The sequence below is a fragment of the Mytilus californianus genome, unplaced genomic scaffold (assembly GCF_021869535.1).
Source record: "Mytilus californianus isolate M0D057914Y unplaced genomic scaffold, xbMytCali1.0.p SCAF_5, whole genome shotgun sequence".
NCBI lineage: Eukaryota > Metazoa > Mollusca > Bivalvia > Mytilida > Mytilidae > Mytilus > Mytilus californianus.
In genome coordinates this window covers 24,679,102-24,697,959 of record NW_026262701.1, presented here as the reverse complement: position 1 = coordinate 24,697,959, position 18,858 = coordinate 24,679,102, and the positions used below count along the sequence as shown (strand labels likewise).

The window sequence follows — 18,858 nt, the reverse complement described above, 5'->3', positions numbered from 1 at the left end:
GGCCAAATTTTGATTAATATTGGTCCCGTTATTTAATAAAATATCCTGGTGGCCATCTTGAACAGTAAATCGGCAACAAAGTAGCAACACTTGGTCAGCACTTCATAAGGAACATTCATGCCATGTTTGGTTTCATTCCATTCAGTGGTACTCTAAAAGAAAACATTTGTATGTATTTCCCATAGGGTCCTATGTTAAACTAAGCCCCCCCCCCCCCCTAGCGGCCATCTTGGATGATGGATCGACTGCAAAGTAACAACACTTGGTCAACAACTCATAAGGAACATTCATGCCATGTTTGGTTCAATTCCATTCAGTGGTTCTCTAAAAGAAGACAATTGTATGAATTTCCCATAGGGTCCTATGTTAAATTAAGTCCCCCTCTGTCGGCCATCTTGGATGATGGATCGGCTGCAAAGTAACAACACTTGGTCAACATCTCATAAGGAACATTCATGCCATGTTTGGTTCCATTCCATTTATTGGTTCTCTAAAAGAAGACATTTTTATGTATTTCCCATAGGGTCCTATGTAAAACTAAGTCCCCCGCTGGCGGCCATCTTGGATGATGGATCGGCTGCAAAGTAACAACACTTGGTCAGCATCTCATAAGGAAGATTCATGCCATGTTTGGTTTCATTCCATTCTGTGGTTCTCTAAAAGAAGACATTTGTATGTATTTCCCATAGGTCCTTTGTTAAACTAAGTCCCCTGCTGTTGGCCATCTTGGATGATGGAACGACTGCAAAGTAACAACACTTGGTCAGCACCTCATAAGGAACATTCATGCCATGTTTGGTTTCATTCCATTCAGTGGTTCTCTAAAAGAAGACATTTGTATGTATTTCCCATAGGGTCCTATGTTAAACTAAGTCCCCCGCTGGCGGCCATCTTGGATGATGGATTGGCTACAAAGTAACAACACTTGGTCAGAACCTCATAAGGAACATTCATGCCATGTTTGGTTTCATTCCATTCAGTGGTTCTCTAAAAGAAGACATTTGTATGTATTTCCCATAGGGTCCTATGTTAAACTAAGTCCCCCGCTGGCGGCCATCTTGGATGATGGATCAGCTACAAAGTAACAACACTTGGTCAGCACCTCATAAGGAACATTCATGCCATGTTTGGTTTCATTCCATTCAGTGGTTCTCTAAAAGAAGTCATTTGTATGCATTTCCCTTAGGGTCCTATGTTAAACTAAGTCCCCCGCTGGCGGCCATCTTGGATGATGGATCGGCTACAAAGTAACAACACTTGGTGAGCACCTCATAAGGAACATTCATGCCATGTTTGGTTTCATTCCATTCAGTGGTTCTCTAAAAGAAGTCATTTGTATGCATTTCCCATAGGGTCCTATGTTAAACTAAGTCTCCCGCTGGCGGCCATCTTGGATGATGGATTGGCTACAAAGTAACAACACTTGGTCAGCACCTCATAAGGAACATTCATGCCATGTTTGGTTTCATTCCATTCAGTGGTTCTCTAGAAGAAGTTCAAAATGTAAAAAGTTAACGCCGACGACGCCGGACAACGGACGCCAAGTGATGAGAAAAGCTCACTTGGCCCTTCTGGCCAGGTGAGCTAAAAATGAAGCAAGACACATAATAATGGTGAAAAAAAAACTAAAACATCAGAATTTTCAATGTTATAATTGGTACGGATATATTTATATATACAATGTATATACCAAACTATATAAATGAACAGACAATTTAAATTGCTTCACAAAATATTATTATTACAGTTACAGTTAAATTATTTGTGAATACATGCAAATATTGTATACTGACAATTATTTATTTTAATGTTACAAGCAAGTACCGTAGAAACTCGCCTATTAGTCGATCCGACTATTAGTCGGTTGCCCTTTTCAGCTCCAAATTCTAAGGATTTAGTCTTGGCCCTCGTATAAGTCGGCCAAGGACATTTTTTTTGCAGCTGACAGTTCATGAATGCCGGTAAAACCAATGCAAATCCAGGAATTATATTCATTTTCTGCATGAATGTTTGTTTGGTTTGAATTTAGTTGATGTTGATTATGATAATTTATATTGCTGTTAATAATAAAGATGTATTCATTCCTGTTGTTTTGTTCACTGTTTGATTAGCCATGTGTTGTTTACGTAATGCATCAATGATTTTGTAGGGTATAACTAACAACCTATTGTTTGAGAAAAGCGAACATAAACCAATATGAACCTGAACAAATTAAAAGTCAATCAATATTTTTCACAGCACACATAACTCTGTGTTAAATTCTTATTCGTATTATATTGTGATGATTAAAGGATTAAAAAAAATTAAGTGAAGCTAATCAACTTCATATTAAAATAACCCTAACTCATTAGTGTCATCTGTTCACCTATCACTGATATTTTTCACACCTTTAGTGAATACAACCTTTTGTCTCTTAATAAGGGGTTATCAATGGATTATATTGGCTTGTCAATCAATTTTGTAATTTTTGTGTTTACCTGAGACATTTTAATAATGAATGATATTTTGATCTTGGGAATGAATCTTAAAATTATTTTTGATTATTGTATGATTTATAAGTATTGAATTGATATCATGATATCACAATAATGACACAATAACTCCGCTGAAAATATCCTTTCACATAGTTGGTACATTGTTATCTCGTTTTCATTTTTGGTTCTTGGCTCTTTCTTTTGGGTTTATGCACAAACCATCTGACCATGAAAATCAATACACAAACCGGAAACAGTCGGAAATTCAACACGAATTGACAGAAAAAAGTTTACAAAGAACAAATAAAACACAAAGACAGTATTGTAGTCATTTATTTTCAACAAAAACTTTTTATTAAGGAATTTATGTAGGTTTGGCAATCACCAACGTAGTTTTGACCAGGAAATTCACTCCTGACCACTTTTCTCGAGCTTGGATTTTTCCTCAGGTCGCTGGATCTCGTCTATTAGTCGGTACCCCTCTCTGGATTAGGAATTTTACTCCCAATTTTCCGACTAATAAGCGAGTTCCTACGGTAGGTCTAGTATGCACATCAAAGTGCTCCTTAGTAAGGAGTATTATAATATAAGAGATAAGTCAGGAAGTGATGCAATCACATTGATGTTCAAAATACAATTTTTATATCAGACAACAGAAAAATAAACTGAATATTTACTGCCTTTTCCAATTAAGTCTATTAATATGCCTTAAACATTGTTTAACAAGCTATGTGATTTATTTTATCCTCACTAAACAAACTTAAATAAAGTTTTTCAAGTGTACACGTTGTACAAAAACAATTTATAAAATGGAGCACATGACATTTCCTTTTGCATTAAATATCTAGCATGTCTAGTATTTGTTCAATTATCTTCAATCACCTAATTAGCAGAAGCCAATCTTCAACAGAGGTGATAAAATAGCCAAAGCTTTATTGTATCTAATTATATGTCATCGTCAATTAATTAGTTGTTTAGACAAGCAGCTCAGGTAACAATTTTTACCGGAAATGCTGATAGACATGAAATTTTATAAAGTTTATTGTTGAAACAGCAGAAGGGTGCAATTTTTTGCTTTGAAGGGCAGAAGGGCAGAGTAAGGGCACCAAGGGTGGGCCGCCCTTCTATTTTGGGCAGAAGGGAACACTGCACTAAAATGCAAACCCTTGATTGTTACGATAGATATGATTGAACAAAAATAACCACTCAGTAAAAATACTTGATTGTTGAGATTGATTATGATTTATTAACAAATATAAACTCCATCAATTCAGCAACAAGTGCACACCTTTGATGCTAAGAATAAATCATGATTGGTTAGGTAAAATAAAAGAAATATATGTCTGTTTACGATTACCTGACCGACCCCAAGTCATTTTAATTCTGTCTTAAAGTGAAAAATTACTGAACTCATGTCAAAAGCAAAGTTTTAAGTTGCCAATAAATTTAATCAATTGCCTGATACATCCCAATGTTCATACATGTAATCGTGAATATGTCCATGATGGCAGCTGTTTTAAGGAAACTCATGACTCGTGTGATAAAATAAAGACTTTTCTGCCATTTTTTTTCAACCAGTAACCAAGGAAAATAATCCCATTATTTATATGGGTAAACTCTGCCAATGGACAACTGGGACCACGCCAAGACAGAAAGCACAACTCAAATTCATGTCGCAAAAAAAAAAATGATGGAATTACCAACCTACCTACCCTATTTTATTTATGATGTAACCTAAAACTGACATTTTTTTTTTGCCTTATTACACTAGAACGTTAGGATAGATTTATTGTTTTTAACCCTCTTGCTGCCAAAGGGACATTTATGGCTTCTACACACAAATCTTGTTGATTGTGTAGAACGTCAAAGGTCCATGGTAACGTCACAATACTGAGGGGCACTGACAACGTCAAAAGACGGCGCCAAAAGGACTATTTTGGCGGGAATGAAGCAAACTGAATAATATACTTAAAACGGATGTCAAAAAATGATACAGGATCGTAAGCTTGTTAATAGTACTATAATACCTACTTATTTAAAGTGTTTACTAATTATCTAGTTCGTCATTTTCATGTAAAATGTTGCATGATTTCGAGAAAATTGTTAAACGTTTTTTTCATACATCTTTCAATCAGAATATCTCATATAATAATCGCATTCCTAATAAATAATCATAGAAAAGATAACTGTTTCACTTGATTACGCGAAATATTAATATTCACAATACACGCTTTATTTAAGAGAACTTGAAAATGTCTTTAGGGCTCAAATGCCACGATTGAATTCTCAGTGAAGATTTTTTTTGTAAAAGTACACAAATGTTACCCGATATACTTGTATTGCCATACGATATTTCAATACATTTTATACCCAATTCATCATTGAAGCACTAATCTAAAAATATTTATTTTCATTCGAAATTGGGATGTTAAATTAGTACATGTAGTAGGTGACCCAATGATTTCTTTTCCTATCCTACACATAATCCTTTCCCAGTGGGAACCTCAATTTTCAGCCATTCATCACAGATATTTTACTTTGTAGGACCCACTGAGCAACATATTTATTGTACATTAAATTTCAGACGTCCTTAATATTGCATGAAATACTTGCCCCTGAACGTTGAGAAGAGAACAATTTATCAATCAACAGATTTTAATAGATATTTTGTGTATGCCAATTACAGTGTGTACTTCATCATAGAAAATGAAAAGGAATGGTTATTGATTCATGTTCTCTTGTAGACAATAGAAATTAATTTTAGAGAATTTCTTCCCTCGTATTTTCAAACATTTCTCTAAAATTTTGAGCCTTAAGTGGTCAACAAAATAATAATTAACATGATTAAAAAATAACAAAATGAATATGAATAATAACGTCTATAAAAATTATTTCCTCGCCTACCGAAACAAGGCCAGCTTGGAATGAAAATTTTAATCTGACACGTTTGATACTTTACAACAAGAAGTAGTTCATAGAATCGGCTGCTCAGAGTTTTTATTTATTTTTATTTGTACACGCATTGTTTTTATTTTTATTTTCATTGGGTGCCGTTGTTTTGTTTATATAATTATTTGAGAGATTTTTTTACGGTATTTATCAATTATAACAAGGTTTACTAAGCTAATCGGATAACAAGGATAAATATATTTTAGTATTTTAGAGGTGGTTAAGAATCAGTTATGCATTTCACTTGACAAAGATAAAACAAAAGCGCTTATAAAGCTAGTAGCAATGGGTATATTATTTTCATTTTTTTTAAAGACAAGAAAGATAAAAAAAACTATATTTCAAGGTTAAAAGTTTTTTTTTTAAATAATGTTGTATTAAAAACATCGTTTATAACAATTTTAGAGCCATAGTTTTCATAAAACTACTTTTACATCACTTTTCATAATTACGGCTACATTGACGCGGGAAAAATTATGAACGGCGGGAAAGCGCTGTTCTACAGAGAGGCACAAGTTTTGCAACGTCACAGATATGAAACGTCAAGATGCTTTTGGCGCGACAAAGCAAGAAAAAAACTCGGCAGCAAGAGGGTTAAATAGTATTTACCATCAAATGATTCAACTCTCAAACACTCATAAAAGATTGAATATACGATATTCCAATTTCGATTTTAATGGAATGGTACTCTCTGAAGTACGAGTTGACAATTGTTTGACTTTGCAATAATACTAGATAGCCGTTTTTCTCAAGTATGATAATGTCTCATGGCCAGAGTGATGATCGCGACTTATTGATAACTTATTCAGATATTGAGAATGACTGTGATTCGAAAAATAATATAAAAAAAAAATCACGGTTTATATGAGCTCTATGATATTTTTCAATCAATACATTTTCTAGCATTTGTTTTCTGTATAGATTAACATTTACATACAGAGTTAATGAATCGTGGACAGACATGGTCACTGGTGTGATCGCCTGACGTGACAGTTATGTATTGTCTCCCCTTGAACGCTAAATTAATGAAAATATAAATTTCATTCTTGTTCAAATTTACGATGATTTTTCTAGTTGGGTATGACACAAGGATAAGATAAGTTAAGATAAGAAAACTTTATTTTGATTCGGCATAAGTTAAAAGACACAACACAAGCTCTAAGGAGCTTTTGACCGAATATAAAAACATATACATAACATAAAAACAGTCTAATTTGACATATAAAACAACCTGTTATACGAAGTTAAATCTCACTAACATAGCATGCAATAAAAATTTAGCAACAAATTTAAAATGAAATAAAACATGCTAGACCAGAGCAACCAAAAGCAACATAAATACTAAACATCTCAAGAATTATCTGCAAACAGAACAGCGACATTCCAAACCGTTCCAGGACTGAACAACACTTTTAAAATATGAAAAACTATTTTCAGTCCTGAAATGGTTTGGAAGGCTGTTCCATAAAGTTTTATTTACAGTAATGAAATATTTCCGTTTTCATTGTATCATTTGACCAATGTCTGTCAGAAATATATTAAATGACGATATTTTTATCAATAAAAAAACTTCTCCGGAGCTGCAATACATAATTTATTAAATGACATCATTTGAAGTTCCGGCCAGAGAACGACTTTATTTATAGAGAACATAATTTATATCTTAGTATATAGACATACAAAATGTTCTGGTATTTGACAGTTTTTTCACTTCCATTTGTTCTTGGATCTTATAGTTCTAAGTGTAAGTATTGAAAGTAGAAACACTTTTGTTTGTACAATATGTTTATTCCAAATAACTTAATAAGTCCAAATAATTATGTCATTTATGATGTCTTGAACGTAAATAGACTCCTCAGGAACAACCTGATACCCTCACCTGGCACTTGTCTCTGAATTCTGATTTTTTTTCCTATATACCTTAATACATGTAATATAACACAAGGTATTTAACCTCGCATTTTTGTCTCGCCTTGACGGAGTCAAAAAGCAAGACATAGGTATGCTGTTTCTGGCATCTGCAACGGCGGCGACCGAGACGGCGTCAACAATGTATTAGTTTGTGATTAGGTCTAGTTCATGGTGAACCACTAGTGGTAGGTCAATGATATTTGGTATGCAGTTGTATTAGCATTGGCACATCTCATTACCTTGGAGATTATTTGGCCCCGCCCCCTCAGTCAGGGTCTATTGACTTTGAAACTTTTCATAGTTTACATGTATTAGTTTGTGATTAGGTCAATTTATGGGGAACCACTAGCGGTAGGTCAATAATATTTGGTATGCAGTTGTATAAGCATTGGCATATCTCATTTCCGTGGAGATTATTTGGCTCCGCCCCCTTAGTCATGGTCTATAGACTTTGAAAATTTTGCTAAGTTAACATGTATTAGTTTGTGATTAGGTCAGTTCAAGGGGAACCATTAGTGGAAGGCCAATGTTAATTGGTGTTCAGTTGTATAAGCATTAGCACATCTCATTTCCATGGAGAATATTTGGCCCCGCCCCCTCAGTCATGGTCTATTGACTTTGAAACTTTTGCTTAGTTTACATGTATTAGTTTGTGATTAGATCAGTTTAAGATGAACTGCTAATGTAAAGTCAATGATATTTGGTATGCAAATTTATTGGCATTTGCAAGTATCGTTTCCATGGTGATTATATAGTCCCACCCCTGATCATGGTTCATTGACTTTTAAACTTTTACATAGTTTACAAGTTAATGTTTGTGTTTAGGTTTGTTTAAAGGGAACGACTTATAATAAGTCAATGGCATTTGGTATGCTGTTGTATTAGCATTGGCACATCTCATTCCATGGAGATTGTTTAGCCATGTACCTTCAGTCATGGTTCATCGACTTTGAATATTTGCATAACTTACATGTTAAAGTATTGCTATTTTAATTTGCATTATCAAAATTACAAAAAAGCAAGACATATCTCTGTGATAACAGTTTATTGAAAAATGACAATCGGGCACGAAATTTTGTAATATTTCGATTCCTCGGTTGTCTACCCGCTAAAACTTACTGCGAACCTTATATTTCCAAAGGGCTGTGAGAAGATGAAATAATTATGGTTGACATACTTGGGAGGCCTGCTACAAATGTCGAAACGATTCTGACAACAAAGGTAGGTGTGTCATATACCATTGTGTAGATAAATCAATGTAGATCTATGGCATGATACGTTTTAGTGTGGTAGATAACTGAGGAATCAAAATATAAAGAAAGTTGCGACCAATTGTCATTTTTCAAAAATACGAGTTCAGTACCATGTGATGTAAATGTTATATTAAGTTATATAGGAAATTTTTTTTCAGAGACTAGTGCCTGTGCCATCAGGATGAAAATGATAAAATCATAAACTATTTGGTTAATACATGTATGTCAACATATAAGAAATAATACATTGTACATTGTTGTAAGGAATGCAATGTTTGATACTGGTATTATAATAACACAATGATATAAGACTATTTCAAATGTTCAGTTCTCTGGGTTCCACAGGGTATAGGACTGGTCTGTTCGTCTTAATTAATATTACATGTTTGCCCTTGGTCAGTTTGCCATGGGTTCATTCTCCCTTATATATAGACACATGATAGAGTTTGTTTTTCCAACTTTTATGATAAAAAGTTTTTGTTTTATTAATTGTATTGGCTTCCTTGTTACATTTGTTTTTATTGGGAATTACTTTTAATAACTGTAATTTAGAATGCTGATTAGGTATAATTAAGATGTCTTTGATCTCACTGATAGATGTATGATTTCATGTATTAATTGTTTTTGGTGGATTAATAATGAAAAAAAAGTATTTTTTTTAAAATAAAGTAGTCAGCTTGGAGTGAGTAAAACCAATGAATGTATGAATTATCATGATTATAAGACATGAAAAGGAATTTTTTTTTTGCAGCTTGGCTTCTGTAATCTCAAGGTTGTTTTGGCAAATTAGTTATATATTGAAATGGATTACAGAGTCACTTCATTTTCCAAAAATTAAAAACACATTACAACAATTTATCAGACTTGATAATTAAATACATAAAACTTTAGCTAAGAAGTATATTCATGATCATGAATCGATGATGATATAGCTGTTGGTGTTTTTATTATTGATTTTCAGAAGGCTTTTGATATGCTTTGGAAACAGGTTACTAAAGAAAATGATTAATTTTGGTATTGAAGGAGATTTATTAGCACATGTTAATAATTTAAAATACATGGTTTGTTTCATTTCAATGATTATTAATTGCAACTAATAAACTTTCCCTGATTATATTGGTAAACTTAAATTTGGTCCACAAAGATGTCAACTTTAGACAGCAATACACAAGAGACTTATAACATTAACTAGCTATACATATAGCTTAATTTGACCTTTATTCTTCCTGTCATGATCAGTTGTCTACTATCTTGAAATAATACATGTAATATGACATTAAAAATCATCCAAAGAAAAGAATTGTTGATCTGAATAAAAAATAATGTTTTAAAATGATACTGCATTTATTTACTAATAAAAGTTCAATATTAAGTTTTAAAAATCATAAGTAAGAGAAGAAAAGAAATGAAAAACTATTAACATTTCACTTAATTTCTAAAGTAAATCTTGTGAAAAAGAAAGGAAACACACAATTCATTTTTAGTTTGACTGACCTTGTCGTCCGAAACCCAGACAATAACTTGAGTATAAGTTTATGGACCTATATGAAATTGTATCACAAGGTTCCAAACCACAAAAGGAAGGTTGGGAGAGATCTAAGGGGTTATTGCCCAAACCGTTTAGGAATTAGGGGCAAAACAGGGGCATAAAAAACAAAGATTTCCGGACAATAACTTGAGTATAAGTCTATGGATTTCTATGAAATTGTTTCACAAGGTTCCATATCAAAAATGAACAGTTGGGATTGATTTTGGGGGTTATCATGGCCGTAACCATTTAGAAATTAGGAACCAAAAAGTGGCCAAAAAAATACTTTTCTTATACTAAAAAATGTATAAACTTTGTTAGATTTGATTAAAAATTGAATATTTGTGGAACTTTGATATGCTGAATCTAACCGTGTATTTAGATTTTTGATTTAGGGGCCCGTTTTCAAATTGGTCCACATTAAGGTTTGAAATGAAACTTTGTTTGATTTCAACAAAAATTGAATTCTTGGGGACCTTTGATATGCTGAATCTAACCAAGTATTTAGCTGTTCAGATTTTTAAATTTTGGTCCCGTTTTCAAATTGGTCCACATTAAGGTCCAAAGGGTATGACTGAAACTTTTATTTGATTTCATCAAAAATTGAATTCTTTGGGTTCTTCATGTTCTTTGATATGCTGAATCTAACCATGTATTTAGATTTTGGTTATTAGACCATAATTGGTAAATGTCTGATTTCAAATTTAAAAGTTCTTCGAACACATTCCTTCTGTGTCAGAAACCTATGTTATGTCAAATATTTAGTCACAATCCAAATTTAGATCTGTTTCAAGCTTGAATGTAGTGTCCAGACTTGCCCCAACTGTTCAGGGTTCGTCCTCTGTGGTCATATCAAGCTGCGCCCCACAGATAATTTAATTTAAATTTAATTCAGCAAATGATTTTTTTTATGTTTTCATTTTTATTGTGACTTTATTTCCTGTTCTCCTTTTCTATAAGTAGTTTTCATACAATCATACTAACCCAACATCTCAAATTCAAATGATCTATTGACATATTTAGCTATTTCGAACTTGTTCAATTAGATGTTTATGTATATACATTTTGTACCTACCATTTCTATTTAATTTAATTTAATTTCATTTTCTTTCTTTTTTCCCTTTTTATTATCACAGTAATTAAATGCACAAATTCTGTCAAAACACTAACACAAAATTTACCTTGGACACAACATTACCTGTAAGCTATTTAACTTTGCCACAAAAATACTATCAGCCAGTCCCTTGACTGGTGATTTTATTGTTTGTAATACCTTGTTTATTAATCAAACCACAAACCACCATTTATCAGATAATGACATAGGTAGTACTGTACCTAATGGCAAGAACACTCTTTAACTTAGTGCTGTTTAAAATAATATTGTTGAGACAAATCCATGACAACACGCCCCATTGCCAAATCGCCCCAACTTTCTACCAACTTGCCTCATTTTCTACCAAATTGCCCCACTTATCATGCTTATGGAAAAGAGTTTCATCCCACTTTATATAGGCCTACCAAATCACTATCATGACTATTGCAACAATAATAAGTACAACTGTTATCCAGAGATCATTTGTTTTAAGTACCATCTCTAACCATGCTAACTGTTTACTGGTAGTTGACCATATTTGATAATTTATTATGTTTCATCTAATTTCAGATTTCTACATGGATGAAAATTGTAACCGAGAAATTAGTATGCAAACAGAAAGAATTGAAACAGCGAAGTTAAAGCTGACACGACATTCACATTATTCCAGAAATATGAACTGTGTACTTAAATTAAAAGCTCCCACAAACAAGAGAATCATGATATATTTTACAAAAATTGACATAAAAGAATCTAGAATTTCCTTTGGATACTCATGTGAAGATTATCTTGAATTATATGATGGATCAAGTACATCAAACAGTCATCTTTCAGGTATTTTCATTTAAAGTTTAATTGTCATACATATGTAAATATAAAAAAAAAGACCAAATGACTATAGGTCACTGTATGGCCTTCAACAATGAGCAAAACCCATACAGCATACATGTAGTCAGCTATGAAAGGCCCTGAAATAACAAATGTAAAACAATTCAAACGAGAAAACCAACACCCTGATTCATGTACATACGGATGAACGAAAAACATATATGACACAGCAAGGAACAACAACCACTAAATCAAGGCTTCCAACCCTGGACAGGAATGACACAGCAACGAACAACACCCACTGAATCAAGGCTTCCAACCCTGGACTGGAATGACACAGCAATGAACAACAACCACTGAATCAAGGCTTCAAACCCTGGACAGGAATGACACAGCAAGGAACAACAACCACTGAATCAAGGCTTCCAACCCTGGACAGGAATGACACAGCAATGAACAACACCCACTGAATCAAGGCTTCAAACCCTGGACAGGAATGACACAGTTATGAACAACAACCACTGAATCAAGGCTTCCAACCCTGGACAGGAATAACACAGCAATGAACAACAACCACTGAAGGCTTCCAACTCTGGACAGGAATGACACAGCAACGAACAACAACCACTGAATCAAGGCTTCCAACCCTGGACTGGAATGACACAGCAATGAACAACAACCACTGAATCAAGGCTTCCAACCCTGGACAGGAATGACACAGCAAGGAACAACAACCACTGAATCAAGGCTTCCAACCCTGGACAGGAATGACACAGCAATGAACAACACCCACTGAATCAAGGCTTCAAACCCTGGACAGGAATGACACAGTTATGAACAACAACCACTGAATCAAGGCTTCCAACCCTGGACAGGAATGACACAGCAATGAACAACAACCACTGAAGGCTTCCAACTCTGGACAGGAATGACACAGCAACGAACAACAACCACTGAATCAAGGCTTCCAACCCTGGACAGGAATGACACAGCATTGAACAACAACCACTGAATCAAGGCTTCCAACCCTGGACAGGCACACACTTCTTGAATGGCTAAGTTTTTCCATAAACTTTGACAAAGACTTTCTTTTAAAAAAAAATGCTTTATTTTATCCTTAGATCTTTAGAAATGTACTGCTTTTTAATTATTGTCTTCCTATACTATAATTGAAATTCAACGAAAGCTTTTCTGTATGCAGTAACCTTAGCCATGACACCTTCACATAAGAAATTTGGCAATGGCACAGGGCAGGTTCAAAGGAAAAGAAACATAATTGAAAAAAAAGTATAATTTGCTCAACAATTTCCATAACATTATAATCACCAGAAACTTGTTTCACATGACTTTAAAAGGTATGTTATAGTAAGTACAATGTGCATCATGTAGGGCACATTTGTACTTTTCTTTCATAGTTTATTGTTGATTGACACTTGACAGTCATGACAGTATACATGGTAAATTTTAAGAATAAGAATGACAACGTTTTGGATGAGCATATGCTTTACAGTGTGATGTGTTTTCAGATTCATCGCTCATTAACTTCATATTTACATAATTCCTAAAGTGGGAGTATCATTAGTGTGAGCAAGAGCTCACGGTTTTACCTATTATTTTGAAAGCGAATAACTTTTGGTGATCTGGTTGAATATACTTAGAATTAAGACTCTGTCACATTATGTCTCTTGAATAAAAGGAATGATATTTCAAAGTGAATCACCTGCAAAGATCACCAGATGCATTTAAAAATTATTAAGCACATAATGTCATCTAATGTGTAATATTCCTACCTTGTTTTTTACACAATATGCATGTGTATGTGTATTGTCTTGACATCATACAGTTGTTTATTAAGCACCATATGTGTATTATTCCTACCTTGTTTTACACAATATGTATTTATATTTGTGTTGTCTTGACATCATGCAGTGGTTAATTAAGCACATTATGTCCACTTTTTTTCTCAGATTTCTTTTAACTGGTCTATTTACATTAAGCAGCTTATTCTAAAATAGACATCTTTGTTTTTAGTAAATTAAAATATAGCTAAATAATATATGTATATAACTGTCAAGTAAAGAACACTTTTGGTCCCTTGTCCTGTTGATTGAACTTACTAGATGAAAAACAAATTTGAAATAGATATATACAATATGTCATTTTGCAAAGCTATGTGAAATGAAAATATGTATACATTTATCAAGATTACTATATATGACAGTTATGCTTTGATTTTTTCTAGGTTTACAACATAACAAGATATGTGGAGAAAAAGAACCTAAGCGAGCATTTTACACGACAGGACAGTACCTAACTTTGACATTTCACAGTGACTATTCCAGACAGGATGATGGATTTTCCCTGTATTTTACTGCTTTTCATTCTGGTATAAATTTTAAAACTTAATTGCTAATATATAACAGTCAATTTATACAGTGCTGTCCTCAGAAATGTCTTATATCATCCTGGTAAACAGGAAATTATGAAATATTTCCTTGTTTCTAGAAACTATAGCGTCATCCATAACACTTTCTATAAGAAATTAGTTTCAGATAACATCACATTATAGCAATATAGCATCACATAACCATGGTGATAAAAGACCTTTTTGGAAAACACTGCTATATATGAATATTTTATACTCCTGAAAACATGTGAATACATTTCAATGTCTCACAATAGTGGTCTTTCAAATCTAGATTAGGATCATTATTTTTATCTCACTTGCCACAAATGTCATTGGTATTACTATTCCTGTCAGCGTCATCAATCAGCACATTTTATAATAACTTCCTATAACAGAGTTGATTAGGTCTAATTTAATATAGATATGTATGTTATGCTATTGATATTTGGTATATATAGCTATTAATATTAATCAAGATATCTTGGTGGATTTTACCTTAAAAATGTGATGAAATTTAGATGTGATAAATTTTGTCAACGAACAGAAGCACCTTTCTTTTTTGATGAGAAAATTGTTTGTCAAGATTTCTAACCTATTCAACATATATTTGACTGGTCTTCCATGCCTTTTTGTTCCAATAATAAGTTACTGGTAGAGCTTAATTCCTGTAAACATGTTAAAACATCGGGATTCTGAAATTTACCGATCACCAACAGTTTAAATTTTAAGTTTTCCCAAACCATCAATGTTAAAAGCAGCCATAACAGTTAATCATTCTTTTGATTTTTTACCCCCGCATGTTTCACCTTTCATTTGAAGGGTCTTATTCAGCAATATTAGTTAATAAAAAGACAAGTTTTGTAAGCATTAAATATATTGGATGCTATGTAGTTTTGTATTAAATTAGGTAATTTATTTTGCAACCAATCTTCACATTTTATCATTGTCAACCTTCACCACTGATGGATCTGCAAACAATACCATAATGCTCTGGGTCCAAAAAAGTTGGAGCCTGAAAAAATGTCAGCTGCTATATTTTGTCTTCAGTCTGGAAAAGTGAAACCAATTAATTTGAATTTCTTATTAACTGTTCAATATTTAACTTTAAGTGATGATTTGTCATGCAATGTATGCCCTGACTGTTAGTTTATTTTTATCCCCCCGCTGTAGCGGAGGGGGCATTAAGTTTTACCCCTCATCCGTCTGTACATCCGTACGTCCGTCCGTACGTCCCGAAGTTGGTTTCCGTTCTCTAACTTTAGTTTGCCTCAACCAGATGTTATGAAACTTATACAAAATGCTTATTACCACAAAACACAGATCAAGTTTTAATTTTGGTGGCGTCACTGTACAGTCAGAGCTCTGACATAAACAAGTCAGAATAAAATGACTTCTTCAAGTCAGAAAGTGTTTTGAAATTCTGACCTGTACGCGTCAATTTTTGTTTTGCGTAGTTTTCACTCGAGTCCGTCAAACCAGAAGTTATTTTGAATTTGCCGCCGATCTACGACACATACGATCACGTGGTTTTTTGCAAGAGATCACGTGTTTGAGAGTCGTTGTTTTGGAAGTGTCTCGAACGAGAAGTCATTGAATATTATATTGATTATTTACGATTTTTAGTGAAAATCTAGGTCATTGTGGGCATTTTTAGAAAGGTAATTCATATTACCTCCGTATTTTCATGGGCATTTTTATATTTTTTGCCTATAAAGAAGTTCCTTGCAAGTGATTTTTTTGCTGTTTCATGAAGGCGCGCGACCTGTAAATACGGACGCGTGGTCTTTTAGATGACCTGGTGTTTGACAATTCTGACTTGTTCAGGTCAGAAAATGTTGTTATGATAATGAATTGTTATTTTCGGGAGATAACTCGTGTTGTCTTAAACAATATTAACATTATTAACCAGTCAGTGCAATTTAAAAAGTAAAATTATTGCTTCGAGCTGAACATCGTCACGTGATTTTTCTATTTTTAAACTCAATCACGAACTGATTTTTTAACTTTTCTGATTCGTTTCTCCCTATGAGAAAAACGATCATTGTGAATATTGATATGATAATGAAACGAAAATGGGAAAAATTTTAATAAAAGAAAAAGGAAGGGAGGGGTTTAACTAAAGAACCCAAGGGTTTTTTTTTTTATTTTTAAAGTTATAACTTGAGAACAATAAGTGATGCACACACCTGGTCTTCATTTATGGTCATGGGACATGATAAAACAAATCAAATAAAATGTAGGGCAAGTCTCCAGGGATCACCCCTATCCCTGTCATTTCTCTATTCCTCTTTATAATGTCAAATTGATTTGAGTGAAATATACCGGGCTAGAATCCAGGTTTACCCCCACCCCCTGTCATTTTCAAATGTTCTTATATTTTGTAAACGGTAGAGATCCCCACCCCTAAACCATATATATTCTTGTATGGGACAATTTAACAAATCAAATGATATGTTGGGGAGGTCCCTGGGGGTCACCCCTCCTGTTTGAAAACTTGTAAACGGTCGAGATCCCCACCCCTAAACCATATATTTTCTTGAATAGGACAATAAAACAAATCAAATGAAGTATAGGGGAAGTCCCTTGGGGTCACCCCCACCCCCTCCTGTGTGAAAACTTGTAAACGGTCGGGATCCCCACCCCTTAACCATATATATTCTTGTAAGGGTCAATAAGACAAATCAAATGAAATAAAGGTGGAGTCCCTGAGGGTCACCCCACCCCCTCATGAGAGAAAACTTGTAAACGGTCGAGATCCCCACCCCTACACCATATACATTCTTGCACAGGACAATAAAACAAATCAAATGAAATATAGGGGAAGTCCATTGGGGTCATCCCCATCCCCCTTTTTGAAATGTTCTGGATCACCACCCCTAAAGGTAAACCATATGATATTCCTGTTCGTCATTTCAAGACGATTTGAATGACATGCAGGGTCAAACCCTAGGCGTCACTTATGCATATCACTTTACTAGACAAAACCAATTTGTACTGGAACTTGCCCAATGTCAGGCAACCATGGGAATGACGAATTATGGGAGCTTAAATTTGTTTGGGAGACTTCGTAACAGCATCCTGTTACAATTATTTCTTGTTTATTTTAATCTGCTGAGAGACCACCTTTACATATTATATTTATCAGTGTTTGTGCAAACAGAATTGTCTATTCAGTATTATTTTCCTCTCACATGCATCACATCTTATTAATTACATGGATATAGGAAGATGTGGTATGAGTGCCAATGAGACAACTCTCCATCCAAGTTACAATTTATAAAAGTAAACCATTATAGGTCAAGGTACGGCCTTCAACACGGAGCATTGGCTCACACCAAACAGCAAGCTATAAAGGGCCTCAAAAAATTACTAGTGTAAAACCATTCAAATGGAAAAACCAACGGTCTAATCTATATGAAAAAAAAAAAAAAATTTGGCATATTTGTTTTCCCCACAAATTACACATCTATAATTCTTACCCCAGATGCTTAGCCACATGAAGCATTTACCTCTTATTTGAGACATAGATAGTCTTTGTTTCTACAGAAGTGAGAAGAACATTGGAAGTCAGAATGTTCTGACTTATAAAAGTCTGAATGTTCTGACTTAATAATGTCAGAAAGACTCAGAATGATCTGAAAATACTGACTTTTTTTAATGTTTAGAGTATTTTAGAATATGAATGCCCTTGTCATGCTAGTACCATAAGAAACCCTGACAAGATTTTGTTCCCAAACAACAATTTTTAAGGATATTAAGAATAACAAGTGTACAATGGAACATAAATTACAAAGTTATAAGTGTTGTGAAAAAAGCTATTTAAAAAAAAATCAATAGATAGTTATCTTTCAACTTTTACATGTATTTAAAAAACAGTGAAAATATTATGGATTATATGTACGGCTTCTTGAAGGACAACAAAGTCACCATGTTTGGTCTGAATTTGTATGTTTTTTCTCCTCAAATTTTTTTTAACATTATTAATGTCGGCTTTTTTCTTAACTAATTTTAAACATTCTTAATTATAATTAAATTTCCCCAACATTTTGCTTACAAACTCTTTATTTTCTAAAGTCAAATTGAAAGTTGTCTTCACAGATTCAATGTGTCTGAAAATGTTATATTGAAAAAACAATACTTTTATATCCTCAAATAAAATGGGTATACCATATGAGTTTAATGGTCATGCAGATATGCAATCCAGGATGTTAACAATCAGAGTTTAGATTACAGTCATATAGTAATAGGCAGATTTTTTCTTATATAATCAATAACCAGAGTAAAGATAATTGATTAATAGAGGTTTAGTTTAATATAAGTAATAAACAAAGCTAATTAATACACTTGCAATAACATACATGTAGTTAAATTAGTAAATACAGAATATTCATAAAAAATTCAGACAGAAATACTGT

The 18,858-nt window shown here is 33.5% G+C and overlaps 2 protein-coding genes across 2 annotated transcripts in view; one reads left to right on the top strand and one right to left on the bottom strand.

The window, feature by feature from the left end:
* LOC127700800 (phosphatidylinositol-3-phosphatase SAC1-like) overlaps nt 1-6,432 on the bottom strand; it is a 30,895-nt gene extending 24,463 nt beyond the window's left edge. The window contains exon 1 of the mRNA XM_052204454.1: nt 6,361-6,432. Coding sequence (XP_052060414.1) covers nt 6,361-6,386 — 26 coding nt within the window. The 5' untranslated portion in view covers nt 6,387-6,432. The remainder of the gene's footprint in view (nt 1-6,360) is intronic.
* A 606-nt stretch (nt 6,433-7,038) lies between these two features.
* LOC127700808 (uncharacterized) overlaps nt 7,039-18,858 on the top strand; it is a 33,525-nt gene continuing 21,705 nt past the window's right edge. Inside the window, exons 1-3 of the mRNA XM_052204479.1 lie at nt 7,039-7,167; nt 11,779-12,042; nt 14,279-14,422. Coding sequence (XP_052060439.1) covers nt 7,107-7,167; nt 11,779-12,042; nt 14,279-14,422 — 469 coding nt within the window. The 5' untranslated portion in view covers nt 7,039-7,106. The remainder of the gene's footprint in view (nt 7,168-11,778; nt 12,043-14,278; nt 14,423-18,858) is intronic.